The sequence below is a fragment of the Centrocercus urophasianus genome, unplaced genomic scaffold, assembly GCF_019232065.1.
Source record: "Centrocercus urophasianus isolate 14NV4802_14NV808 unplaced genomic scaffold, USGS_Curo_1.0 seq_38, whole genome shotgun sequence".
NCBI classification, from domain to species: domain Eukaryota; kingdom Metazoa; phylum Chordata; class Aves; order Galliformes; family Phasianidae; genus Centrocercus; species Centrocercus urophasianus.
In genome coordinates, this window is record NW_024884955.1 from 1,671,342 (window position 1) to 1,698,922 (window position 27,581).

General features: G+C 44.9%; 1 protein-coding gene across 1 annotated transcript; it reads left to right on the forward strand.

The window, feature by feature from the left end:
* The first annotated feature begins 8,069 nt into the window (after positions 1–8,069).
* Positions 8,070–27,201, forward strand: CHRNA4 (cholinergic receptor nicotinic alpha 4 subunit). The gene is made up of 6 exons (XM_042832400.1): positions 8,070–8,130; positions 9,294–9,445; positions 13,283–13,327; positions 13,419–13,528; positions 20,470–21,850; positions 27,076–27,201. The coding sequence occupies exons 1-6, from the start codon at positions 8,070–8,072 to the stop codon at positions 27,199–27,201; spliced, it is 1,875 nt and encodes a 624-aa protein (XP_042688334.1).
* The last annotated feature ends 380 nt before the right edge of the window (positions 27,202–27,581 follow it).

The following is a 27,581-nucleotide window of genomic DNA, read 5'->3' on the forward strand; positions in this document are numbered from 1 at the left end:
TGTTTGCATCTCTTTAGGTGGCAAAAGGGAAGGTTTTTTAAGAAGTCTTTCTCTGCAATTGATTTCTTCTGGCTCTACCTCTGCTGTATCTTCACTGCACCGAGGTATTGGCATTTATGGGCTATCAATCCTGGAAGCCAAATGGACATCTTGGTTACAGCCCCTGTTTGAATCTCACTTAAACATCACAGGACCATTTATGCAGGCACATGCTTGCCCAGTTAATTGATTTCAGAGCTGCCAGCTGGATTGTTTGAGCAGAGATATTTAGTTCTTGGGTAAATACCAAGGAGTTAAGGTGCTGATCTGGAGTGAACATCCCCTCCAACGTTTGGGGAATTGCTCCTAATAAGTTGTTGCTATGGCTGTGGACAGGTTTTCCCGTATCCTAGCAATGATTGTGTTTGATCAAAGCTCCACGTGGAACAGCCAGCTCCTGGTGGCAGTGCTCACACCACCAGCCCCTCGCCTGCTCTCTTGCCATCTCCCCAAAACCTGATCTCCCATCCCCTCTGCAAAACTGATGGCACACCTCAGGCAACGTCATTGTTTGCAACCTCGCAGTTTGCACCTTGCAGCAATGATTGTGGTGTTGAAATAGCATCAGTTCTGCGTGTGACTGACTTGATTTTTAACAAACTGCAGGGCTGGTGTGATAGCTGAGTGTGATTCACTGGCTGTAGCAGAACTGAGCAGCTTTCTGCCTTCAAGCCACTTGCAGTGAATCCCCCCCTTAGAAACCTCATTGATTTTTTGCCTGCATAATTTATACATTTGTTTCTGCCTTCTGTGAATAAAGGAGCAAACAAGGGCTGGGTCTGCTTGCAGAGATGGCCCTTTCAAGCAAACATCCCTTGATGAAACAGTTTCATGAATTGCAAAGCTTCTGCACTGTAAGCCCCAGCAACAGAACAACGCTATGCGAGTTCTGCAATCTAGAAAGATTTTTCTCTGTTCCAGCAAGCAACATACTTCAGGCTGGAACAAGCTGCACTAAGATGTGCAATTTGGCTTTCTCAACTTCTCCCTGGAAAGACCCTGCAGCCTGGTGAGCAGGCAGGACGAACACATCGGGGCAAACACTGCCAGACCCCAGAGTGCAGTCATAGGAGCATTTGGCATCTTTTCCTCCTGCTTTCTGGAGTCTGATTCATGTCTGTAGTGCTTTGATTTCTATGTCAGCAGTCAGGATGTTCTTCTTTGTGGAAAGCAAGGCCTGGCTCAATGATTTGAGCCTTCATGATGGACAAAGATGAGAAACGCTGGTGTGGCAGAGAGAAGGCATGGCAGAAACCTCTTCTTGTGTTGGAGATGTCTGTCCACTTTGTGCTATTACCAGCACAATTTGGTTGAATTTCACCAAAATCACCTATGATGAGAGAACAAACTACATCTTGTGTACTTTGGTTGTGTGTATTCCATGCAAGGTCTCCCAACCCATGTTGAGGCAAAGGGTTTTGTTCTGTAAAGGAGCCATTTGAATTTGGAGGCCAGTGGTAAGAATGGATTTTCATTCCCCTAAGATCTGTTCAGAGATGAATGTCTGCTTTGAAACCTTTTTGCAGTTGGAAGTGTACTAGAGGAGATCAAAAGAGGACTATTTTATCCCCTTACAGAACAAACTTTTATGTCCTTTGCTCAGTGTAGAAAATGTCTCCTTACTGTTGAGCAGTGGGATAAAAATGACATGCCTATTTCCATTTGCCAAGAGCATTTTCAGTCTGAGCCAGCCCAAAAACACAACTTGGTATTTTTAAGTGTCAATCAAATATGCTTTCCCTTCAGCTGGTTCAGGGTCCAACAATAGGCCATATGGGATGTTAGTCCACGCCAAATGAAGAAGAATTGAATTGGGAATGAAATACATCAGAGTATCTTTAGCCTATTTCCAAGTTCTACAGTCAATATGATGGGAGGGGACTTACTTTAGCCTTTCCAGCCCAACAGCTCTGTTGGCAAAATCAGAAGCAGCACAGGTATAAATTCACCAACATTTGGTGAATGGCAGTGAGTGCCAGGATAAGACCTACATGAATCTGGACCCAAGTAAAGACCTGTGTGTTATTCATATGTGGGCTTTAAGCTTTGAACAGAGGAAAAGAAGCTGTAATTGAAAGAAAGGGAGCATAGCTTTGGAAATCAATGGGTGCTGGGTGCCTTAAAAAAAAACACAAAAACAAAAACAAACAAACAAAAAAAACAACTTCGTCCTTAATCAGCAAAACCTTGTGATCCAAAAAAAATGGGGGAGTAACAGATGACTGATGTTTCTTTTCATGTAGGCCAATCAGCAGGAGGGTAATACGAGCCTGTGTTTTAACTAACAGGAAGAAGATGTGGGTCTGAAGGAACCAGTAATGTGGGAGATGGACACAAATGAACCAGGTGTCCTGTGTGGTTATTGAAAGACTTCCTTATCTGTTGCTCAAGAGGGGATGTTCCGTGGAAGGAAGATGCCTATTGTGGCCTCTTTTTCTGAGCAATGAGCTCTTGGACCGCAGCTCCCATACCTGGCGTCTGTATGAAGTGCGTGGCTGCAGCTCATCTGGCAGCTATAAAAAGATGCTGAAATATATTCACATAAATATTTCATCCTATCCCTCCCAAGCACAAGAAGGACAAACTGCTGTTGAACTCCAAGAATCATCAGAAATCAGTGTTTCAGGGTTGCTTGTGAGAGGCAGAGAAGATGTAGGAAAGCTGCCCTTATTTCCCAAGCAAGCAAGGCAGGACCCCAGTGCCAATGAGTGTGAGCCAGTTGCTACTCAACTATAATTGAGATTTAAGAGCTGTCATTTCCTATTGGTTAACCAAGGAAATATTTATGGCCAAAGCCTGGTGCCAAGCACAATATTTATGACCAAGTTTTTAGCGTTTTTTAGTGCTGATTTTTGCAGAGAACCCAGATCACATCCACGCTGATGTGGGCATGAATCTGATCTGTATCTAGCAATGATTATGGGGAGAAAAGGGAAATAATTTGCCAATCAGTCAACTCCAGATTTCTTTAGTGAATAAGTTGGGCAGCTTTTGCCCTTTGGTGAGGAAGGACAAGAGCTTAATTTAGATCTACAAAGCTGAACAGTGAAACCAAAGCTATCCTTGGATAACAAACTTGTCTGGAGAAACATGCTTCTGTTCTCTAATTTAAAAATCCATCTTCTTAGATCTCAAGAGAAGCTAAAGAGCCTTCTTGCTCTTTATAGGCTCTTTACATTGAAATGTCGCATTTACAAATAAGATGTTGATGCTCATCTGGTTTGTAACAGGAGTTCTGTAATAGCTGTTGCACTGCAAACTATAATGAGGCCATGATCTGATGCTTTGCTGCCTTTTCATTATCAGTGGTTGGCTCACTTTACTTGTCGATTTGTTTTAGCAGAGACAGAATCACAAATCCCTTTATTGCTTTAGTAATTTTTGAGCTTTGCTCAAAAATTCCCAAGGTATGTCTGGATGGCTGGGGGAGAAAAATAAGGCAAAAAAGGTTTCTATGTCTAGATTAGCACATTTTGTCATCAGTGTTACTCATTGATCAAAGATATCAGCATGGTATGCAACTGTGGAGGAAAGAGAAGTGGGGAGCAGCCAGGATACAAAGGTGATGGCAGAATTCCCCTTACTCTCCATGGCATTGCCTGTAAAGGGTAAATCCAACTGCTTGCTTCCTGAGGTCTAGAGGTAAATCCAACTGGAGGCTGCCCAGAGCTTCCTTATGGAGCTAATCATACAAAGCACTGAGCTGCTGTAACTCCCACCTCAGGAATGCATCAAGATTTCAAGGCAACAGCTTGCATTAAAACCATGCCCTACTGTGAAGTTTGTGTATTATCTTCTCCGTGTCCAAGCATCCTGCACAGCTGGCAGCCTGGGTGCTGCCCTAGGTCAGGATCTCAGTGCAAAAGTGGGAGGACCAGAGCCTGCTGTGGCCCCCAGGGCAGGGCACTGAGGCAAGGAGTGACCAGTTTAGTTTGCTGACTGCATGCACTCTGTGATGGAAATGAGGCTAGAAAGGAATCACGTGGGTCCTGCAGCTTTGGAGCATCTCATGTCGGATGCATCTCTCATCAGCAGTGAAAGGTGCTTTCTTGCTGAGAGTGCTGGCATACAGCACTGATGCTTCCTTTGTCCCTAGAGTCTCAGCACTGCCATAAGGATGCTGCTGAAAATGGGAGGCTGTGGTAGTACCACATGGGTGGAAACCAATCCACTCCACAACCAGCTATCCAAGAAAGGAAGAAACCTGGGGGAAGACTGGATTTCATAACCTTATTTACTGCTGTGATCATTACTACACTTGCTTTTCCTCTGCTGTTACTCCTATGCAGGTGCCTCAGCTTCCCCCTTGGCCAAAAGTCTCCTACGCAGTAAACATATTTGATTTAGTCCAAAATGTCTTTCAAAGTCTTCTGGCACTTCATAGGGAATCTGAAATAAATCTGAATAAATCAGAGTCACTCTTGTGAGACCAGCAGTACCTGGCAGATTTCCCCAGAGGCAAACTGAGCCTGTTCTTCTGAGAAGCAGCCTTGCACGTCTCTCTGCTCTGCTCATTTCAGTGTGCATTTTGCTGTAAAAAAGATCTCTCACCCTTTTAGTGTTGGTTTTCTTTCGCTCCTTTTGCTCCACCTGAAGTCTCCGTTTGATGACAAACCAGTTAGGAAAGGGAGAGAGAAATCTTTATTGCAGGAATGGAGATGAGAAAAAAAAAGTGTAACAGCTTCGAATGCTAAGGTGTTTTTCTCAAGCATGCAATTAACCAGCTGTGCCCCCTGTGTGAAGCCCAAAGAGGGAAGGAGTAAGAAGGCACGATAATATATCCCACTTCTTAACATTCAAACATGCAGATGACATTTTCCAAAAGAGACAGAGGCTGAGGTTTTGCCCTGGGGACAGACAGTGACATCTAAGGCAAAATGATGGAGAGGGCAAATTCAAAGCAAGCATCTGGCCCTGGGATTCCTTGTTCATGCCTCTGTTCTTTGGCCAGTTGAATTTTTTTTCCAGATTAAAACAGTGATGGTGGGAGAGGGGTCTTGTGTGCAGTTTATCATCAGGTTACCATCAATTTATCATCAGGTTATCATCAATTCACAGGGAATCTCAGCTTCTACTTAATGGGACAAAAACAGACTTCAGGAAAGGCTAAAAGGAGGGAGATATTTGCAGGAGTGTAGATTGCAAGGCAGTGGATTCAGGAGTTAGCAGCCCTTTGCAAATTCGTGGAATTCTACTGAATGCCCCCAAACACTTGAGCTGGAGTGTGCATTACTGCCTTGTCCTTATTCCAAGGACAAGTCTGAGATTACATTGGGAACCTTTGGGGAAGCACTGCCTTAATTATGGTTAGTGAAATCTGCGCTCTTCAGTGGCTGGGATGTTTGCATGCAGTTTTTATGAACGTCTGGACTGCCCAAATTACCCATCTCTTTTTCAAACAAAGGAAGATGATAATAACGAGGAGGCTCAAAGCCTTGGGTGCCTGGCAATCAGACTGGAGTTGCAGCTTTCTCCTGCAATAAAAAAAAATCATTAAAACCCTTAAATGATACCTTTTGTCCCAGTCAGCCTGAATCCCTTGCACATGTACCAGTGGAAAACATCGTCCTCCAACTACATACAGAGCTGATGGAAATTTTGTCATGGCCCAATGATGCAGAAAGAAACTGGCAGTGAGATTTAACAAGGTCACTTCAAGGCACAGAAACCCCTGTAAAATATGCTCACTGCCCACAGCGTATAAAAGAAGAGCCGGAGAGATGAGGGATAAACCTTTCATTAATCAGAAATGATGATTTATTATTAATTTCCAAATGAAGGAAATCGTTTTTTAATCAAAATTATTTATAGAGTTAATCCAAAGGCAATGTTTGCTGGCCAGTTCCCTCGTTCACTAGCACAGAAAATAAGGCAAGGAGAAGATGGATGGGGTATGTCCATGGGATTTGAATCAGCTCTGTGCAGGAGGGTCTGTAGCCAAGGATACCTGTGTTATTTATGGCCAAGATTTTCAAAGGGAATAACTGATCTTGGATCCCTTGGGCTTGGTTGTCCAACACGTGACCTTAGCAGCAGCTTGAAAAATGGCCTTTGTGAGTCTTACTTCTCACCACACCTCTTCGGGTATTGTTAGGATTTGTCATTTCTGGTGCTTCATTTGAGCCTGAAGATGAGGATATGGGATACTGTTTAGTGACGGGGCTGGGTAGGTCCTGTTGCTGGTTGAGTTGGATGATCTTGGACGCCTCTTCCACTTGGATGGTTCTACTGTTCTATCATTGATTTCACCACATAATACTATTGGGTGCAATCTGCATGGTGCTTGACCCCGTGAGGAGCAGAGCATGGAAGCTCAGGTGACATCCCCTTTCCCTCCAGATTTCACAGAGCATTTAAGAGATTTCATAGAGGATGTAAGGCAATGGGTTTTCCTTCTCTCTGTGTAGGCATTTGGGAATCTGCACACTAACCCCTCTGGTTCATCCCATCTGTAGCCCTGGGGAGCTCCTGCAGCCACCTGGCAATCCCACTGTGCTGACACGCCATGCTGCAGGCAGCGTGCAGCATATGGCAATGCTGTCCTTATCCCAGTGAGGAGTGGGTGCCCATCTGCTGCCCCTCTCCTGGATGTGGCAAAGAGGTGCTTTGGTCACCAAAAGGAAGGAAAGCAAACTGTACAGGAGTCCATGCATCCAGCAGAAAAAAAACAACAAACACAACAGTGGGGTTTTGTCATCCTGAAAGGCTCTTGTTGTTTTAATCCTTCCCACTTTCTGCTAGCAATCTATTATATTGAAAGATAGTTGAGATGCTTAAGGAGTAGGGAAATTATTATACATTAAATATGTAGCTAGTATTATTAGAACAGACTTTGATTAATTTTGCAGCTGACAAAATTACCCCTGCCTGAAAACGGAATCCATTTACTACCCATATGGAAGTAATTGTGTTAATATCAAAGCTGGTTTTAGAATGAAATGGAGAGGGCTCTGCTTCGTGCCTCAGGTGCAAGTAATCAGGGCTGCGCAATGAAGGGCTGAGCACTAATTTGTTGCTGACAGTTTTCCTTCACAGACAGTTGTCAAGACTTCAGCAGGGCTATTTGTGGTGTATTTAAGGTGCATTCACAGATATAGATAAATTCAGGTAAGCTCCTGCCTCTGCCTCACCTTTGATTTGCACGTTGCCTCTGAGCAGCCTAACATTTGTGCTTTTGCCATGCGTTTGTACAGCACCAAGCACAGCTGAGCCCTGTTTTCATGGACAGGCTCATTGATCTCAACCTTTGACAGCAGAGTTACATGCTTTGACCAGAAATACCTATCAGGCTAATTACCTGAGTCTACAGGAGCAATTTTGAAAAGCACTCGGGCAAGATTAAGCGTACAGCTACTGTTAATTAAAAACTATTTGGGGTACTGGTGCTATATAAAGATCCCAAATGACCCCAGCCCCACAGCTTATGGGTGCATGCAGCCAGCTTCTGGACCTCCCCTTTTATCTCTCACTCTCAAAGTTTTCCACTCCTGCAGCCTGTTTGCTGGAGAGCACTGATTCCCTCCTCCTCAGCTGGAGGTGGGCAGGTCTGACTACAGCAAATACCCAAACACGCCGTGCTCCCCCTCTGCTTCACCAAGCGCTGCTCCTCGGCGTCGGTGGTCACCAGCAGCAAAAAGCTCAGCGAAGGCTGCTCAAAGGGCTGGGGGAAGGGCGGCAGCAGGAGAGAACAAATCGAGCAGCCAAAGCGCCCCGGAGCAGAGAGAGGAGCGAGCAGGGCAGGCAGGAAGGCTGGGTGTTCTGTGCATCCTTACCGGAGCTCTCTGCAGCTCTCCTGTATCTCTCGTGAGTGAGCGCAAGTGTCCATCCGTACCCCGGGGAAGACCATCTTCCTAGCGCGGAGAGCTGAGAAGTAGGCAAAGAATGGGAAGAATATAAATCATCAAATGCCCTCCTGAGAAGAGGGAGAGAAAGGAGCTGAGGGGAATGAAGCCGGAGGATCCGGAGACTCTGAGAGGAAAAGTTGCCCCGACGGGAGACGCTGCGTACTGAAGCCCGAGCTCTGCTCCACGATGGGATTTCTCGTGTCCAAGGGAAACCTTCTCCTCCTGCTGTGTGCCAGCATCTTCCCCGGTAAGTTTGAGAAGGCTCTTCTCCCCTGCTATTCTTTTCTCCCTTAGCCATGCTGCGAACACCAGTCCCTTTCTGCAAGGAATTTCCCGCACTCCCACACCCCCCTGCCCCGTTGTTACAGGTCCCCTACATAAATCGCTCAGCGCTTTGCTTCTATTTCCTTCTCTTTGCCCGAACAGTTGGGGAAAGGGTTAAAGCACAGCAGGGAAGGGGAGACATGGGGAGTGAACGCACAGAGAGCTCAGCCTCTTGCTGGGTTTTTCTCCCTGGGTGAAGTGTGTTAATGTGTCTCCGGGCGATGGCTGTGGTTGGGGAGAGCGCAGGCAGCGCTCTGTTAATGCTTCCTTTTGTATAATCCAGGGCAGGCTGCGGCTAAGTAGGAGCCATATTCCACGGGGGACGCGGGGAGAGCCCCCCGCTGCCTCTTCCCACTGCCCTTGCTGGGAGATGGGATGCAGCCCCAAGGCAATCTCCAGAGAACTGAGGATTTCGTTTTTCATTAAACCAACCGTCGGCAGCTCCGTCAGGGTCGGGGCTGTTCTTTGCAGCATCCAACTTCTAAAGTCGTTGTTGAGAGAAACCTCACACGTGTTATCCAGTCTGAGCTCTCCCCCATTCTCTTCCTTCTGCCGTCGTTTCTGAGGGGCTGCTATGAAGCTTAGTTTGAAGAGCTGAATTTGTCTGTTTTTATTTTTTAGCTGATGCATTTGATGCCAGTTTTCTTGTGCTAATCCAATTCATGCCCCCTATCCCCCTGCAGTTTTGTTTTTAATTAAAAACGCTGCTTTTCTTTTTGCCTAGCACCCCCCATTCCTGCCCACAGTCTCCTATGCTAGAAGCTTGCCACGAAGTGGCCACAAAAACTAAAGATCAGGCGAAAATGGCCTGTGCAGTGGTTTTTAAATGGTTTTAGTGATGCCCCCAATTTCTGCAGACCGATCTCGTTCTTCAGAAACCCTTACGGTTTCTACACAGGTGAACTGAGCAAGAAATAAACAGCAATCAGTGCCTGGGGTAGTAGGGAGGAATGTCACCACGGTGGCATTGCCCTGCTGTGTCCACGCTTGGGATCATCCCGGGGTCACCCAGGAAGGTTTCTGCTCCCCCCTATGGCTCAGGGCTGCAGTGCACAGCAAAGCGAATTCACCCTGCCCTGCCCACAGCTTTCGGCCACGTGGAAACGCGAGCCCATGCGGAGGAACGTCTCCTGAAGAAACTCTTCTCCGGTTATAACAAGTGGTCCCGTCCTGTCGCCAACATTTCAGATGTGGTCCTGGTCCGCTTCGGCTTGTCCATAGCCCAGCTCATCGATGTTGTAAGTGCACCCTGCCCATGCAGATTAACCGGGCTGGGGGGATGCTCCTGGTGAGCAGGGGGGGGAAGGGTTTGCAGGCTGATTCAGGGTCAGGGTGGGAAGCCTTTGCTCTCAGTAGGAAAGAGTCACCACACAGCTCTGCTGTGACTTGTATGAGTAGCTGGTCCCCAAACCATATCCTTTATTCTTCACTGACTATAGCCAGAATCCCAAATTCCTTACCAAAAGCCAATGGGAATGATTACAGCAGAGCAGTGGAGCAACTGGTTTGAGTGCCAAAGGATCCTGGCTAAGGGGAAAAACAAGCGGCTGATTATAATTTAAACCGTAATTGTTAGCACTAATTGGCGTGAGCTGATCAGAGTGGTGGTTTGTACATCTCTGGGAGATGGCTGGCCTACAGAGCTCCCTGCAAATGAAAGTTTTGAAGCGTGTTAGCTGTGCAGACAGATACTAAGGAGAAAATTATGTTTGCTCAGGTAGAACTTACATGTTCAAACTGCCTGTATGGAACAGAGTGATTTGTACTCTGGGCTGATGCACACTGAATTGGTATTTAAAGGCTTATCCTCTTGCAGTGTGTGTTTCCTACAGTCACAAACACAGGTGATTCCCCACAGGGTGATGGAACGCATACACACACGTTCCAGCTTGTGCACATCTTGCTCCTGTGGGCTTCTTTCAGTCCATTTGCAGACGGTGCTTCCCAGGACACTGTGTTGACATCAAGGCACATCTCTTGAACAAGCTCTGGTCATGCTTTCAGAAGCTCCCTCTATCAATTTTTGCTGTTTTTTTGTGGCAAAAAGAAAGGGGGTGATAATGCAGAGTATGATGCAAATTGGAGACGTTGCTCTCTAATAGAGTACCCATAGTGTAGGATGATCATAGCAGATGACTCTCTGTGTCTTATATTTTGAGATAAGGGTTATAAAATCGGAGGGAAAAAAACTTTTAGAACTTCTCTTAAATAAGTTGAGATTTCTTATTATCAAGATTTCATCCAGGAATAACTGAAATAGCAGAGGCTATAAGCAGAAATCTGGAATCATCCTCCATGCCTTTGCTGTACGTGGTGCTGCTGGAGCCTGCCCATCCCCTCCTTTTGGACCTCTGCTGAGGTGATCAAAGTCTCTTTCCAAATGATTCTGGAGTCATCAAGGTTAAAAAAATCTTCTAAGATCTCCAGGTCCAACTCCAGCCCACAGCACCATGCGCACTGACCCCATCCCTCAGTGCCACAGCTCTGGAACACCTCCAGGGATGATGATCCCGGCACCCCCTGGACTGCTGTGCCACTGCATCACCATACATTCTGAGAAGAAATTTTTCCTAATAACCAATCTGGTCTCCCAAGGCCTCTTGGGCTCCACCTCGCCTCCTATTGATGTGGTCAAAGCATCTTTCACAATGGTGTGCCATTATGTCCTTCATCCTCAATGAATCCTTAAGTATTCAGGTTGAATGTTTCCATTGGTTCATAGAGCCTCACAGCATTGTGGCTTCATGAGGAAAAATAGATTTTTATAAGGGAAAGAAGAACACTGGAAGATGCTACACTGCTGTGAGTACCAGCCTAAATGCAACAGGCAGCCAAGTGAAAGGGTGAAAGATAGATGGAAAGCACAACAAGCCCTGATTGCAGAGCTTCAGACCTTAGATGCGAGGGAAATGAAGCCAAGGTGGGGTGAGAGGAGGAACTGGAAGACATCAATTGCAGGAAGACATCAGCTCTGCAGCACAACAGTGATCCTCCATTCTTCTCTCTTTCTGTCAGCCTGCGCAATCCAGAGCTGTTTGCAGTCGTTCATAAAGAAGTTGTTCAGTTCTCATCTAAATAATTGATAAGAGTAAAGATGAGACATTAGTGACTGTGGAAGCATGATAGAGATTTCCATTATGCAGCTGCAGAACCACGGAGGGGTGGGATCGATACACCTGCCTTGTAGAGCTCTTCCCAGGTTCCTGAAGAAGAATTAATCTTTTTAAAGTCATGTTAGTGGTCAGAAGTGCAACTGGCTGGCCTCCCTGTGCTGGGGGAGGCAAGAGGAGGGGTCTCATCCCTTCCCACACCCCTGGGGTCAGGGGATGTGGATGTCACTGCTGCCACTGCTGCAGTACTTCGACTGCCTCTCCCCAGCAGTGGCATTCCTTGTGCAGCCCCCTGCGTGGCTGTTGTTCAGCTCCCAACGACAAGAAGTCTGAAAGAGAAATCAGAGCCTTATTCAAATCCTGGCTCCTGCTGACAAAAGCTGGGAGGGAAAGAAAAATCAATGGGGAACTTGACATCGCCACGTGTCCTCAGCTCACCCGGGTGTTTCAGAGCCATGAAGAAGGGTAGGGGATCAGGCACATGTCTGGGAACAGCCACTGAGAGGCATGCTTAGAGTCCAAACCCGTGTCTCTGCATGGTGCTGTGCTCACCTTGAGAAAAGAGACCAGGCAGAGCAGCTGTGCCTTAGCTGCAGAATCCCCTGCTGTGCTCTGTGTGGAAGAAGTGAGCCAGGCAGGCAGCATCACATCGCCACTGTGAGGAACCTGTTGAATAAGAGATATCCTTCGCTTGGGCCAGGAGGGCAGCAGAGCCCTCAGGTGTAGCCTGGAGGGAGAAAGTAGGCAGGAATTTACATGGGAAGATGGTGGCACCTGTGAGGCTGTAGTCCCCAGTATAAAGAAGCAGAGTGGTGGTCCAGTCCTTTGCCTCACCAGTGGTAATCCTGCTGTCCCACCTGCACCCCAGGAAACAGCTGGATTTTGTCTTTCCTTTGTCACTCATTTGAATGTTCTTTGTGTTCCTCCTTCCTCCACGTGCTGCTGGTGCCCATCTCCTGGATGAAGGTCTCTCTACTCAAGTGCTACACTTAATGCCGTGGCCGCAAGGAGTGGGGAGACACAGCCATGTGAAGCCTTCTGGCTTTTAATGCTCAGAATTAATCCTGAACTGGCACAAGTGCAAAGTTAACGATGAGCAGTTTGTTTGCAAATGAGCCCTGTCATCCAAGCAGGGTTTGATGCCAGACCAAAGAGAGAGAAAAGAAACAAGCATGCCAGTAAGCTCTGGGCTCTCTATAATTCATCCTGGTGATTTACACAGGGCTGGTAACTTGCATGCAAGGCAAGTGGCAAATAATAATTAGTTCCACTAGTAATACCACTATGCTATTAATTCAGCACTATTTGAAGGTTTATTTGTAGTTCTGCTGTCTCGTGCTATTTCTAATTGGAGGTGGGAGAAAGCCTGCCAGTCAACATCATGGGTATGCACTAGACCTAAAGGTTACGTGTCATCCGAGTAGCGTGGTTTTGTCCAAGTCAGTCACTCCATGGTGCTCAAAGTTCATGTATTTTATAGAAACAGAAATACCACTGAGCTTCATGTTTCCAAAACTGTGCTCACTGATAATGTTGCATGGAAATACTAAATACTATGCGCTATAGAGCTGAGCACTGTAAGCCATGCACAAGTGTGACTGAGCATATACGTACAACATTCCCTTCCCTCAGTGCTCAGGACAAAGCTGAGCTGAGGAGCGTTTCCTTCTACCTGTCCCCATCATCTGAGGCTGAACCCAGGAAAATCCCGGTAAATTCAAGCCAGTCTGCTGGCGGGATTGCTTCGGTGCAGGATCAGCTGTTGTGTGGTATCAGACAGCTGTGCCCTGTCCCATTCTGAATGAAGGAAACATCTGCTTTTTTATTTCCAAGGTTAAACTTCTTTTTATTGCGGAATTGGTTTGTCATTACAGAAATCAAGTGCAATGAAGTTACATTTAATTTAATTTATTCCTTGGGCCGCTTCATGTGCTCCTGTAACCAACATCTGATCTTGCTTTTCAGGATGAGAAGAACCAAATGATGACCACAAATGTGTGGGTGAAGCAGGTGGGTGCACCAAAAGATGTGCTTTTCCCTGTTACATTTCAGTTTTGCGATCTGGACTCTCCCAGTTCTGTAACCACCTACTTTTTGGCAGGAATGGCATGACTACAAGCTGCGCTGGGACCCCCAGGAGTATGAAAATGTCACATCCATCCGAATCCCCTCAGAGCTCATCTGGAGGCCAGACATTGTCCTCTATAATAAGTGAGTGTGAGCGCAGAGTCTGGAAGGCAAACACATCCTTGCCAACTTTCCCTTCCTACAGCATCGAGGAGCTTTTTGCAATTGTCCCTCCTTCTTTTGCTCTCTTTTCTTGAGGTCTGTGTAGATTTTTGTAATGTCTGTCCTAGATTCTCACAGTATCTGTCCTAGACATGCCTCAAATGGCATGACTAACGCTCATCACAGGTTTGGTGGTGTTTTTTTGTCCTGATGATTGCTCTCTAGCAGTGAGTAATGTGGGGGATGCCACATGTTGGAGAGAGAATTAATCTGAGCTGGATCTGTCAGCCCTTGTCAGCATGGAGCTCTCCTTTCTCATTCATCACCATCAACTGGAGAAGCTCATTACCAAGAATGGGTTTTAAAAAGGCAAATTAACCAAAAAATGTCAGACTTGCTACAAATACAGGTTTGCTCAATGCAATTCTAGAATTATTCCTAAATAGGTATTTGTTCCTGATCCCCAAGGCTTGTAATCTTTCTCTCATTTGCACACCTTGTAGGGAGTAGGTGGTGCTTTTTTTTTTTCCTTCAGATATTTTTGATACTCAAAGGAAGAGTTCCCAAGTGCCGAGGCTGCTTTCTCCTTTGCTTATCGTACCAGAGCTCTGTGGTCTCTTTGGATGCAGGGTATTCTAGGCTCCCTCCCCACACAGGCTCCAGAGAAAATATTTCTGCAAGCGTCAAACAAATCCATCTTTGTATGTGGCTTTCATTCAGAGAAAACACACCAAATAGAAGCCAGGTTCATTTCTAAAGAAGAGTTGCCTGGTTCTAGTTTGATATAATTTGGTTTTGTTTTTCAAAGACACGACTGGTGGGAAAATTTCTGGAGGACTGTGAGGTTTGGAGGCAATTGAAATTGTCACCTTTCCTGTTAGCTTGTCCCTGATCCTCAGTGGCATGGAGTGTTGCTGTCACACCAGTGGCTAATGCTCCTCAGAAACCCCAGTGTGATAACAGCAGCTATTCCAGAATGTCCTTCCTGTGCTCTTCGGGGCTGCAACACTTTGAGCTTTACCTGCCTCAGTGCTTGGCTCAGTGAGGTCTGACCCAGCCACCAAACCTTACAGCTCTTCTTTTACCCATGCTTACAGTTTATAATCGTGTGTTCTCCTGATGGTTGTCATGAGTCCATCATACATTTTTAATTGGTTACTTTAGCCATGAATTAAACATGCTTGTAGGCGCCAACCATTAGCTGGTCAGCATTGGCTTTCCATTAATTCTCTCTCTTTATTTCTATACTTGCCCATGCTCTTTCATATAGTGTCAGACATGTCTTGTGTAGACTGCTGTCTGTCCTGGCGGCGCTTGTCTATCTGATTTCCTACTAAATCCATCTGTAACTGCACTTGTTGTCTTAGTTGCACCACTCTGACAATGAAGTTTCATGATTCTTTAAGGATTGCAGGACAAGGTAAGGCAAAACACACAGCATGAGGGGGCATCAGCAGGTGTTTCTCCTCAACAGCTCAGCAGCTGTTTAATTCCACCACGTTTCTTTTCTTGAGTGTGTTCTCATTCCAGCTGGGAATGTTCCAGGAAAGTTTAGAAATGATAGTGAATGCTCATGGGTGATATAAATAAGGATTCCCTCTCATATTTTATGCATATTGTTTAGGGGGAACTTAAAGTACATACTTATAACTCTGAATTTATACCACCAAGGGAATTGTGTGCAGGAACCTCAATGGAACAGGGTGAGTGGCCTTGTTGGCCTTTGCACTGTTTGAGCTTTTTAATGTGAGTTGTTCAATGGTTAGCACATGCTCTGGTGGAATTATGGTGTTTCTGTTTGGGATGATATCCCTTGGAAAAGAGACTTTCAGGACAGCAGGTTGCACAAGGCTTTTCCTGTTTCCATCCTGAGGAGCGTATAGAAATGATAACACTTAAATTGATTTCAAGTTTACATCATTAAGGAAGCATAATGCTTTTTTGTGAGTTATTCTCATGCCTAAGCTCGTTGTTGTCCAAAACTTCCATTTATCCACTCTAGAGGCCCAAATTAAATGAGTAAACTTGGATGGCTGGGCCTCAAGAACCTATGTAGTTATAACGATTCACAAGGAATCTAAAAGCAAATTAATATTCTACAGGGAAATGAATATGCTGTTGGGTTTTCAGGCTCAATGAGATAAATTCTAAGGCTCTGTAAATAGTTTCTGCTAGACACAACAAAACATATGTATAGCAGAGGAATATGAGTTAATAGGGAACTGTCAAAGCTTCTCTTCTCTGCCAAGAAGGCCAGCTGTTCTGTATCTGAGTCTCTAAAGGCAGTTCAGATGCCACCAAATCATTTGTAAGCGAATTATCTAATTCTCTGCATTGACTTATTTTTCCATTCATGAATGGACTTTATGCACATTTTAGTTTTCCTTTGTGTATTTAAAGTGGAAAAAAAAAATATTTTTTTTGTCAGCTTAACCAAGGAATGAACACTTAGGTCTGCATTTTAGTGTTTTCACTGCTCCACCACTGTGTTGTGTGATTTGGATCCAGCACATCACTGAAACTCCACGGGACTTTGGAACAGCAAATTTGCAGCCAGTTGGTCCAGTTGCTAAAGTGGAATGCAAGAACCTTCAGCCTAATGGTTGGGCAGGGAACTCGAAATGTGAGCTTTGCTGGCTCGCTTTCTACTAGATGTTTGAGATAGCATTGCAGCATTTCTCATCCCTGCTGAGTGTAAAACCTGGGGAAAGGCTATTGGAAACATTCTGACTTCATAATTTACTTTTCTCAATGCTTTCTGGAGTTGACTCCTCCAAAAGGAAATCCCTGCCTTATCATCCGTAGTAACAAAAAGTGAGTAAAAGATTCCTCATGCATGAGGGGAATTCAAATAATACAATTTCAGTAATTAGGAGGAGGACATATCTTGAGGAAATTCAGCCAGTGATAATTTGGACAGAAAGGGTTGCTGGACTGGATTAGAAGTTCATCTGGCAGGCAGCTTTTGAAAATCTTGAGGAAGCAGAGAGTTCTTTGAAGTATGCTACAATGGCTTGTTCTTTTGAACTGTACGATGATGTTTGCAACCAGTGAAGCTTATGGGATAGCACTGGTTTTCTGAGTCATTCCAAACCTTTTGGACACCGTTTGGAAGAGAAATGCCAAAAGATGCCTTAGTCTAACCTTAAAAATGTTGGAAACATTATTGACATTTTTCTTGGTTTGTGTGCATACTCAGATCTTGTCATTTTGCACCAGACTGTAGTTTTAAGTTGCAACTGCTGCTTCACATTTAAACTTTCCTGATTCTTCTGGGAATTCAGTATATTTTTAGAGGCATCCTCAGATGCCTTTGAGTATTACAAGAACTGATGGAAACCTTTAAGAGGGAGCTCTCTCCTGGGCTGTAGCTGAGTTAGCATTCGAGGCCTTCTCATAACATCAGGACAGAGTTTACCTCTGTGGTGCTGATGAGGATTCTTGGCAAAGCCAAGAGTAAAGGTAAAATGCCCAAATTCTCAGTACTGCGACAGCTTTCTGAGGAAGTTGTGCTTATTTCATCAGTGCAGCTCAGCCATGTCTGAGACAGATGCTGCTTTTACTGAGGAGTTCTGGAGATTTCTGTTATCCATGATTTCTCAACATCTGAAGCAAGCAAATGCTGGGATGGAACCTGAAATCAACGCCCAAACTCTGTATCTACATAACTGTTTTGTCCCCAAGTTGCCAATAACGTGTAGGTATTCCAAACCCAGCAGGAGAAGGTCCTGACTGCCCTCTTGTAGCTGACTGCTTTGAGCAGGGAATTTGCACTAGATCATCTCCAGAGGTCCTTTTCAACCTTTGAATTCCTGGTGATCGTTTCAGTAATACAAAGTAATTACTGAACAAAAGATGACTTGATTTGCCCTTGCGGAGTGCTTTAATCTGAACGATACAGATGCATCTCTTTAATATCTGCCAAAAGGGCACAGGGTGGGTTGTTTAACAGGGTCCTCAAACCCCATTTTGCCTTGGTTCCTGTTGCTGGGTGACAAATACTTTAAATGAGGGCATTCTAACTACGTCCATACATGTGTAGAGCTAATTTTCAAGCTTTTAAAGCTCTCTTTGGATTTAAGTGGTATCATCAGAAATTAAAATAAGCGTGCACCTCATTTGCATGTATTCTGAAAACATTCAATTTTGTGAGATGATCCTTCTCCAACTGCAGGCAAAACAGAAATGGGCAAAAATACTCCATCAGCAGAGCTTTTTAATGGAACACGGTTGATGGCTGCCAGGGAAACAATGCCACCCTCTCACCTTCAGGAATGTATAAGATTTTAGAAGAAGTGCCTGCATCCCAGAACTGAAGAATCAGAGGCTGCAGAATGCAGCAGCACTATTTCCATCAGAAAAGGAATGAGAAAATGTCTTCTGTCTTTATTAGAGTGCACAGTTGTGTTTGACATGAAAATATAAAAGCTCTGGCACTTTATTACTGGCAGATTTTTTAGAGCTGTCAGGTCGGAGCAATCAGGAGAGCCTGTCTGTCTTAATTCTCAACTTCTTGTTGTGATATTTACCTTTCACTCTCTCCTGCTTCCAAATGGTTTTTCGATGCAACTGTCACAACACAGTGGTCGAGACTCAATGAGATGAAATTGTGCTACCACTGTGAGGCAATGACTGCTGATTTTCCCTGCCGATTTCCCCCCTGCCTGCCTAAGGCATCCTTCATGTTATTTAGTGATTGTTGGCACAACTTGACCAAGAATGGATTCTCCTATAGGAAAGCTTTCCATGAGAAAAGGTTTCCCCAATCTCGTAACTGCAGACTTCATTTACGGATGGTCTTCTCAGCTTGACACCTTGGAGAAGACAGGAGAAAGGCTTTTTTGGAGGCTGTCAACAACCTGGTGATCTTTTTTGATGTCAAGATGAACAGAATGAAAGCCTTAGCCAGAAGGAAAGACTTTCTCTGGCTTCACCCTACATCGACAGCATGCCAGCTAGCGTGGTTTCCAAGTCTGTGAGCATATGCTTGAGGGTCCAGTGTGGGTGGGAAGCCTGGGAAAATAGGCAAATATATATATATATAAATATGTATATGTGTGTATGTGCACAATGGGCTAAGGCAACAGCTAATACTATCTTTGCACAACATAACTGGCTTTGATTCCATCTGCCCACAGTATCGAGGTTAATTTAGCCTGCTTAAAAATTGCTCAGATATCTCTATGCTAAACCGAAGTGAGAAGTTCAAGCACATGCTATGAAACCCATCCAAAGTCAAGAATTACTTTATAGCCTTGTTAGGTTGCTAAGGGAAGAGCAGGAAGATGCCAGGATGTTTTAAGGTTCCTCAGAGTCATTAGATAACCCTCAGATGCAAGAAACAACTCTGCCTTTGGATTCATGCCTGCCATGGCACTGCATCAACATCTGCCTTGGAAGATAAAGCTGCAGCTATCTGTAAGTGTGTGAGCTGGAGAGGACCGGGGCTGAGGCTGGGTTTGTTGGGCATGCAATTCAAATGGCCTTCTAATCAAAGAAGCAGATCAGTTACTGAAATAATTGATGTGCAAGGCATGCAGCATCACTCTAGTTGCATGTATGCTTACAGAAGAGTGGCATGCAGGGAGGCATAGGAATTTGACAAAACTGCCAGACAGGACAGTTTTGAGAAAGAAACAAAGTCTGTGAAAATAATACCTAAGAGAATTGTTGTCCCTTAGTGCAAGAGCTTCGTGCCCTTTAGCAGTAGCATTAAATAGCAAAACCACAGCTGTGTTGTTTGCCCAGCCAATTGCACATCATTCTACCTGAGAAAGGAAACACTGGTGGATGTTCATTATCTCTTTGCTGCAATACCAGTCCAATTATAAACATATTGTTCCATTAATGAACAATTTAATCGGGCCTCTAAGGTCTCATTAAATGCAGAATTGGATTCCAAGTTCTTATTGAGATTTAGAAAGAAAACCACCAAGAAGAGCAAATGCCGGAGCATCACTTGCTCTGCATGTTTTGTATCTCAATCTGGCTTCACGGGGCAGACAAACCCAGGAGAAAACCAGATGGTTTTCATCCAGAGAAAGAAGTTCATGAGTGTAAATTAGACATGAAAAAGAAAAGTCAAGAAAGGAAATGCATGGTACGATGGTAATGCTCTTATTCATTTGTGTTAGAGAGAAAGGTGCGGGTGTTTTTGCCTTGATCCCTTGGGGAGAGCAGTCTGGGTTTGTATGTATTTTTAGCTTTCTCGTCTTAGAAAAAAACTTTGGCTTTTCCAGAACTTGCCACTGAGTGTAAAGACTTTTCACTATTGAAGCAAGAATTTAGCTAGAAAGCCCAGTTCACCACCACAGAATAATTATTGGGTGTCCAGGTTGTGACTTTCCAAAGACACTAGCTTGATAAGGCTTTCTGATTGAAAATCCTGGGTTCTCATTTAAGTATCTGATCTCAGCACACAGCCCCCAACTGAGAGTCCCTGAAAAAGACAATGTAAATAATTCCCATACTGGGAAATTAAGACTCTAACTGTTATTGCTCCTATTCATAGGATGTTGTAACTGTTTTTTTGTGTAAGAAACTGACTGATTACCCAACAGTGTTCACTTACAGTGGCTATCACAACTCTTTAGAGCTCACAGCCACACTGGCTGGTTCTTCCTACCTCTCTAAAGCAGAGCAAAATCAACCCTTTCCAGGGCATTTTCCTCTTCCAGGGGATTTTGAGTGCATTTAGCTCCAGGGCATGGCTCATAGTGTCAAAGTTTGACATTTGCATTCAAATCCAGTGCTTGCATAAGCCAATAGAGTTCAGAATCTGGGTAGGGTGGATGGTATACACCTTGCATCTCTGAGGTGCCCTGAGTGCATCCTTGGAAGCCAAACAGTAAATATCCTATTTCTTTAGTAATTAGATAAGTTTCAAAGAACTTCAGTCTCTTTTATCTTCTTTTTCTCCCTAGCGCTGACGGTGACTTTGCAGTCACCCACCTGACCAAAGCCCACCTCTTCTATGATGGGAGAATTAAATGGATGCCGCCTGCCATCTATAAAAGCTCCTGCAGCATCGATGTTACCTTCTTCCCCTTTGATCAGCAGAACTGTAAAATGAAATTTGGCTCTTGGACGTATGACAAAGCTAAGATAGACTTGGTGAGCATGCACAGCCACGTGGACCAACTGGACTACTGGGAAAGTGGGGAGTGGGTCATCATTAATGCTGTGGGCAATTACAACAGCAAGAAATATGAATGCTGCACAGAGATCTACCCTGATATAACTTACTCCTTCATTATCCGGAGGCTGCCACTGTTCTACACAATCAATTTGATCATTCCCTGCCTGCTTATCTCCTGCCTGACCGTCTTGGTCTTCTACCTACCTTCTGAGTGTGGAGAGAAGATAACCTTGTGTATCTCTGTGCTGCTGTCCCTCACGGTGTTCCTGCTGCTCATCACAGAGATCATCCCTTCTACCTCCTTGGTCATCCCCCTGATAGGAGAGTATCTGCTCTTCACCATGATATTTGTCACCTTATCTATCATCATCACTGTCTTTGTGCTCAACGTGCACCACCGTTCCCCACGTACCCACACGATGCCTGACTGGGTGAGGAGAGTCTTCCTTGACATAGTCCCACGTCTCCTCTTCATGAAGCGTCCCTCCACAGTGAAGGACAATTGCAAGAAGCTTATCGAATCTATGCACAAAATGACCAACTCACCAAGGTTTTGGTCCGAGGCCGACATGGAGCCCAACTTCACTACCTCATCCTCCCCCAGCCCCCAGAGTAATGAACCTTCACCCACATCTTCCTTCTGCGCCCACCTTGAGGAGCCAGCCAAGGCCCAGCCAATGTGCAAATCCCCTTCTGGACAGTACTCAATGCTGCACCCTGAGCCCCCACAGGTGACGTGCTCCTCTCCGCAGTCCTCCTGCCACCCCCTGAGTGACACCCAGACCACATCCATCTCAAAAGGCAGATCGCTGAGTGTTCAGCAGATGTACAGCCCCAATAAGACAGAGGAAGGGAACATCCGCTGTAGGTCCCGCAGCATCCAGTACTGTTACCTGCAGGAGGACTCTTCCCAGACCAATGGCCACTCCAGTGCCTCTCCAGCATCGCAGCGCTGCCACCTCAATGAAGAGCAACCCCAGCACAAGCCCCACCAGTGCAAGTGTAAGTGCAAAAAGGGAGAGGCAGCTGGCACGCCGACTCAAGGAAGCAAGAGTCACAGCAACAAAGGAGAACACCTTGTGCTGATGTCCCCAGCCCTGAAGCTGGCAGTGGAAGGGGTCCACTATATTGCAGACCACCTGCGAGCAGAAGATGCAGATTTCTCGGTAAGTATGTGAATTTGGCCTCCTTGGGTAAGCTGAAAATAATCTGAAGGAAACCTCACCAAACTTGAGAGGTATCAGAGTGTATTCACCATCGTGGGTCCTGGACACACTGGCACTGTAGATAGAATCACAGAATTATAGAATCATTAAGGTTGGAAAAGCTCACTATGATCATTTGATCCAACCATCAACATGTCCCCACTAAGCCCACAATGCCATGACCCTGGATATAGCTAGAGAGCATATCTCTGGGGTCTTGCCAGGCCAAGGGTCTGGCACAACCAGGGCATGTTCAGGGCTGCTCTCAAACAATAGGGTTCTACAGCAGAAAAGTGGAGTTGTTGGTCAAGTAGGACCAGTTGTAGAAGAGAACAGTCATCTTCCCCTGAAGTCTTCAAATTTTGGGGTGGGCATAAGGGTATTTAATTTATTTTGCTTCTTAGAGGATCAAAATATAGCTAGAAAAAAAGAGAAATTCTTTGTTATTTCAAGACTGAACCATTTCAAAGCACTTTTAATTGCAGCTAAGGATGTGATTTTAATTGAGGTTAGAGGGCATGTTGCAGTAGTGATTCTGCCTTTGCCTGCTATAGGAAACAGCCAGAGAAGGAGCCAGCATGGTTTGTTATTGTCCCATTCCTGAGAACAGTATCAGCAAGTGCACTTTGACGTTGGTTGCCCCAGCATTGCCCTAACATCCCTGCTTTGGTAGTTCAGCAGTTCACAGCACTGCTCTTTGCACAAGGATCACATCATGGCTCTGAACTGTGCCTTCAGTTTTCTGCAGATAAAAGCCACAAACTGTTTTATAATGAGATGATAGCACAGAAACAGAAGCCTTCCAGGAAGCATCTTGACCCTTCCTGGGCTATGATTGTGAAAGAAAATAGAAAAGCAGTCACATTTGTGGGAACACAGCAGAATTCTTTTTAGCGAAGCCTCTGACAGACAGGGAATTTGCACTGTGATTTCTCTTCAGCACTGACTGTGGTTACTGAGCTTGGGAAGGCAAATTCCTGAAATAGGCTGTGGCTGTGGGAAGTGTGCCGTAGCGTGGGGATGCTGCAGGGTATGTTTAGCCATGTGTGACGCCATTCCTCATTAGTGGACTTCCAGTGGAGCTCCTCTTGGCTCAGTCTGCGGGAAGGTGGGTGGACAGACAGACTTCGTGCTTACTCTGAAGGGGTAAAGATGGCTACAAATAGAGAGAGAAAGTAGAGGCTGAAAGGTTTTTTTTTTAATGGAGATGGTGATGCACATACAAATGCCACATGCTTTTATATCTCGTAGCTCTTCCCTTACAATACTATGGTTACAGTACGCCAGCTAATTATGGTCACAGACACAAGCTTCTTGCTAAGAAAACGGGATCTAGTTTTTCTTAGAGGTATCAGTCAGCAAAGATACCTTTCTGACAGTTCTTACAGTTCGATTGTCACCAGATTTACAGTCAAAGGAAGTCATAGTGCTTTTAGCAAGACTTCCTGGGCTTGAAGAGTATCTTTATATTTGCATTTTTCATAGCACAGAGCACTTAGCAGCAGCAACAAAGGATTAAGTGCTACTGTCCATTTATGTGCTCTTTGGTACCACAGTTTTAGAGGCCTCTGTTCCTTAATGTATTTTACTTCACAGCATCCCTTTGAGGAAGCAGCTGTTTATTCCTCATTTTGAGGAGTGACAGCCAAAGCACAGAGATGAGTTGACCTGTACAAGGTCGCAGAACAAATCTGTGACAAAGAAGGCTGTGAACCCTCACCTTCATTAGCTGACAGCTCAGCTCTCTTTCCTGGGCTGAAACATTTCACCATCACATTAAGACTGTGGGAATTAAACTCTGCTCTCTCCAGCTAGTAATAATCATGAATAAGCCCATGGAAGTCAATTGATTTTTAACTCACATATTTCCCCATGGTGCAAATGAAAAAAATATTGCATCAATAATACTTACTTCAACTGATTCTTTCCCTGCTAAGCTTGTTGATGTCAACAAGAACTGAGTCGATGAATACCTGTTGTTTCCTCTTAATCCATCACAATCCATCACATCTTTCTTCAAGAAAGAGCACTGGAACAGTGTTGCCCAAGGAGGTTGTGGATGCCCCATCCCTGGATGTGGCTCTGGGCAGCCTGGTCTGGTGCTTGGTGACCCTGCACATAGCAGGGGGGTTGAAACTCAATGATCATTGTGGTTATTTTCAACCCAGGCCATTCTATGATTCAAAATGAACTTTCTCTTTCCACTCTCTGCTACTCTTCCCTCTCCCTGTTTCCCTCTTGAAATGAAACAATTATCCCAAGGAGGGATATATTTGGAACACTAAAGATCAAAAGCAGAAGAAAAGGAAGAATTCTTTGGGCTCTAAAAAGCCCTCCATGGTGAGCAAAGACACCATGTGCACATCCAGCAGTGAGTGGAGCCCGTCAGTGCACCAGGCTCCCTGGTATTGAAAATAACTGTAAGGAACAGACCTGATCTAATAAAATGAGAATTTACTACAAAAAAATAGATAGATTTGCTTTCATCTCAAAATCAAATTGTGGCATTTCTACCAGGGGTGGAAGCCTCCCCCAAACCCATCAGCAGGCAGCTCTGTGCAGAGCAGCCTTTGGGACACAGCTTATTGCCTTTCGGGTCATATTTTCTGAGCCACGGACCTTTGCAGGATGGGAACAAAGCTTCTTTTAAACTTCATTTTTTTTTCTAAAGCACCATTGCCACAGGGGCAGTGTTTCTAAATTAAAAGTAAATAGTTCATTTAATTAAGTGCTTCAGCAAAGAGAAAATGGGGAATGCAAAAGGGCAGTTGTTTGCTACAGAAACTTATCTGTGACCAAACCAGCACAACAAGACACTGGGGAAAATGCAAGACTGAATTGTCCCAGTGTGTGATAGGAATGCCATTAGAAATTAATTACAGGGTGAGAAGTAAAACGAGCTGCATGTCACACACCAGCCAAAATAACCGACAGCACCGTCTGCAAAGCCTCATTGTCCTCGTGACTGTGTGCATCTCAGGGCTACTCTAATAAGAAGCCCATGAAGACAGCTTAAAAAATAAAATGGGAGAGAGAAAATAGCTGAGGGGGAGGGAACACGGGATAATCTCACTGGTTTATTTTTAACAAAGTACAATAAAACCACTCGGGACTCCTCTAATCTGTGTGACAGGCTCTGGCTCCTGAGCATCAGATGGCACTTGGAGGTCCCCAAGGCACCTCCAGCTCCAGCCCTGGGGCTGATGCCCTGTTCTGCTGCTGGGATGGACCAGGGAAGAGCAGAGAGCCCCTGACCATGTAGGAATTTGGGGGTTGGACAATCAGCTGGTTGCAGCCCCTGATCCTTTCCCAAAAAGAGTTTTGAGTGAGCCTCTTAAAAACTAATCAGGACGCAGCTCAGGAGTTGGGGCAGCAGATGCTGACAGCTGCATGGATGCTGTCAGACAGGCCTCTGTGGATCATGCTCTACGTGAGATGCTGGAGAGTTTCAATCATGGGGAAATGCTACAGAGCAGTCAGGAAACAAAACAAAACCCCAAACCATTTGCTTTTCCTCCTCCTCCCCCCCTTTCTTTTCGTCTTCTCTCAATATTTTTTAATTTCACCGTTCTGTGCTCTTGCTCTGAAGCTGGATATTGATTTTGCAAACATCCAGTGTGTTCCGAACCATCATTTTCAAGTTAGGCTGACTGTTTATGAGTAATCCATTTCGTCTGGAAGGAAATTTCAGCTGAACTTCTCAAGCTGTTCCTCTTCTCCCATTCCCCCTTTCTTTTCTCCAAGGGAAACTCTTCTCATTCATTTCTTGCATTCTGGTGGTCTACCACTCACTTCTCCTAAGCATAAAGACTCAAAAACCCCTTATATTGCCATAATGGGGAAGCATTTATCTCAATCAACCTTTCCAGATTGACATCAGATGGAGAATTTCAGCTTTTCTTTACACATTGCCTCTTCATGAGATGCTAAACCTCTAAATACAGTCATCCTGAGCTTGCAAGCGGCCTTCTCACCAGGAATTCTAAGCTTCAGAGACTCACTCCAACTCTCAGCAAATGATGAATAGATCAGAAAACCTGTAAGGCAAAAAGGGGCTATCCACAGTGACTTCATCCTTGATACGAGAGGATAGTGACTGATTTCAAGGGTTATTATTTCTTTTACTCACCAATGGTAGATCAGTCATTTCCTCCAAGAAAGTAAGCAGCTTCAGCACAAGCCAATATTTAATCTTATTTTTTTAACCTGGCTGTTGAATAATGAAATCCTCCGTTTGCACCCACTGGTGGGTGAGGGAAAGCAGCCCAAGCAAAGCACAACTTCAGCTTTGCTGCCTCCTACTCCGTGCACCACACTCCTGATTTGCTGCAGTCACGAGCACAGAAGAGGCAGGAGCAAGCTCCTGCTGAGATGTTTTCCCTAAGGATCAGGGCAGCCTGCCAGATTTCAGCCCGAAGCGCAAGGCGACATCAGGGCTATTAATCATCAAGTGGTATATTGTGGAGAATTATAGTTGGGGCAGCCATATCAAATAAAGCTTCACCAGCTGATCAGTCCTCTTCCTGGGAAAGGAATTAATAACAGCAGCGTAATAAAAGAGGTTTTCATATTTATGTGGTTTCTTACTTGATGAAATAGCCATTTACAACAGGTCTTGCCTGATGGTGCTAATAAGAACTAGGCTTCCCCAGAGAGGAATTGCTGGAAAATCATCCCACAGCAAGACAAAAGTGGAGAAAAAGCAGGATGAGGCAAACCACTTGTTTTATTTGCTGGTTTGTTTTCACTGCTCACTCAGCCAAAGCTGTAATTCCCTTCACAGAATGCATTCGGCTTCATTAATCTGTAAACGAATCTGTTTACCAGCACAAAGAAACAAGCAATTTCTTTCCCACTTCAACTTGAATCTCAGTCTCATTTACACACCCTGTTACAGCTGTTGCTCGTGGAAACTGGGATTGTGAGTGTGCATACACACTTAATTATCCACAGACATATCATCCCTGGGGAGCTGTGAACAGGGTTTGTTACTGGGGATGTCTCCCATGCAAGTGATCAGATTGAAAATTGCCATCATATTCCACCACTGTTCGTAAGCAAGACCCTTTCCTTTTTCCCTACTTAAGGACTTAAAATACTGTATTTAGAATAAAGCACAAATAGTCTTCATACATTTTAATCTCAATTAAGCATTAACAACTGGCCTTTCTTCTCTGTGTCGCCAGGTGAAAGAAGACTGGAAGTACGTAGCGATGGTCATTGACCGGATCTTCCTCTGGATGTTCATCATTGTGTGTTTGCTGGGGACCGTTGGGCTCTTCCTCCCACCGTGGCTGGCAGGAATGATCTAAGCACAGCCACAGAATGAGGAAATACATCCTGCCCTGTGGGTCTTAGTTCATCTGGAAGGAGATGAGCAGAGAAATGGAGCCGGCCCTTTAAATTATTCACTGCGTGTCCACGCATGAGTTGTTCCACAGTACACTGGGAACACGTTCTGAAGTCACATCATTTTGCCAAGCCATTTTCATATCCTCCATCTATTTTAGGGGAAAAGTTCTCATTAAAGTTTGTACATAGCATGGTGCCATTCACTGGCATATACTCAGCAGTGTAAGGCCATGAGCTTGCCCCCTAAAGCAGCACATGCAGAGGCTTTGCGTATACAAACCAGCAAATTTGCTCCGCTCGTCTTCAGAGGTCTCCGTGTGCCTGTGTAACCTTGCCATGT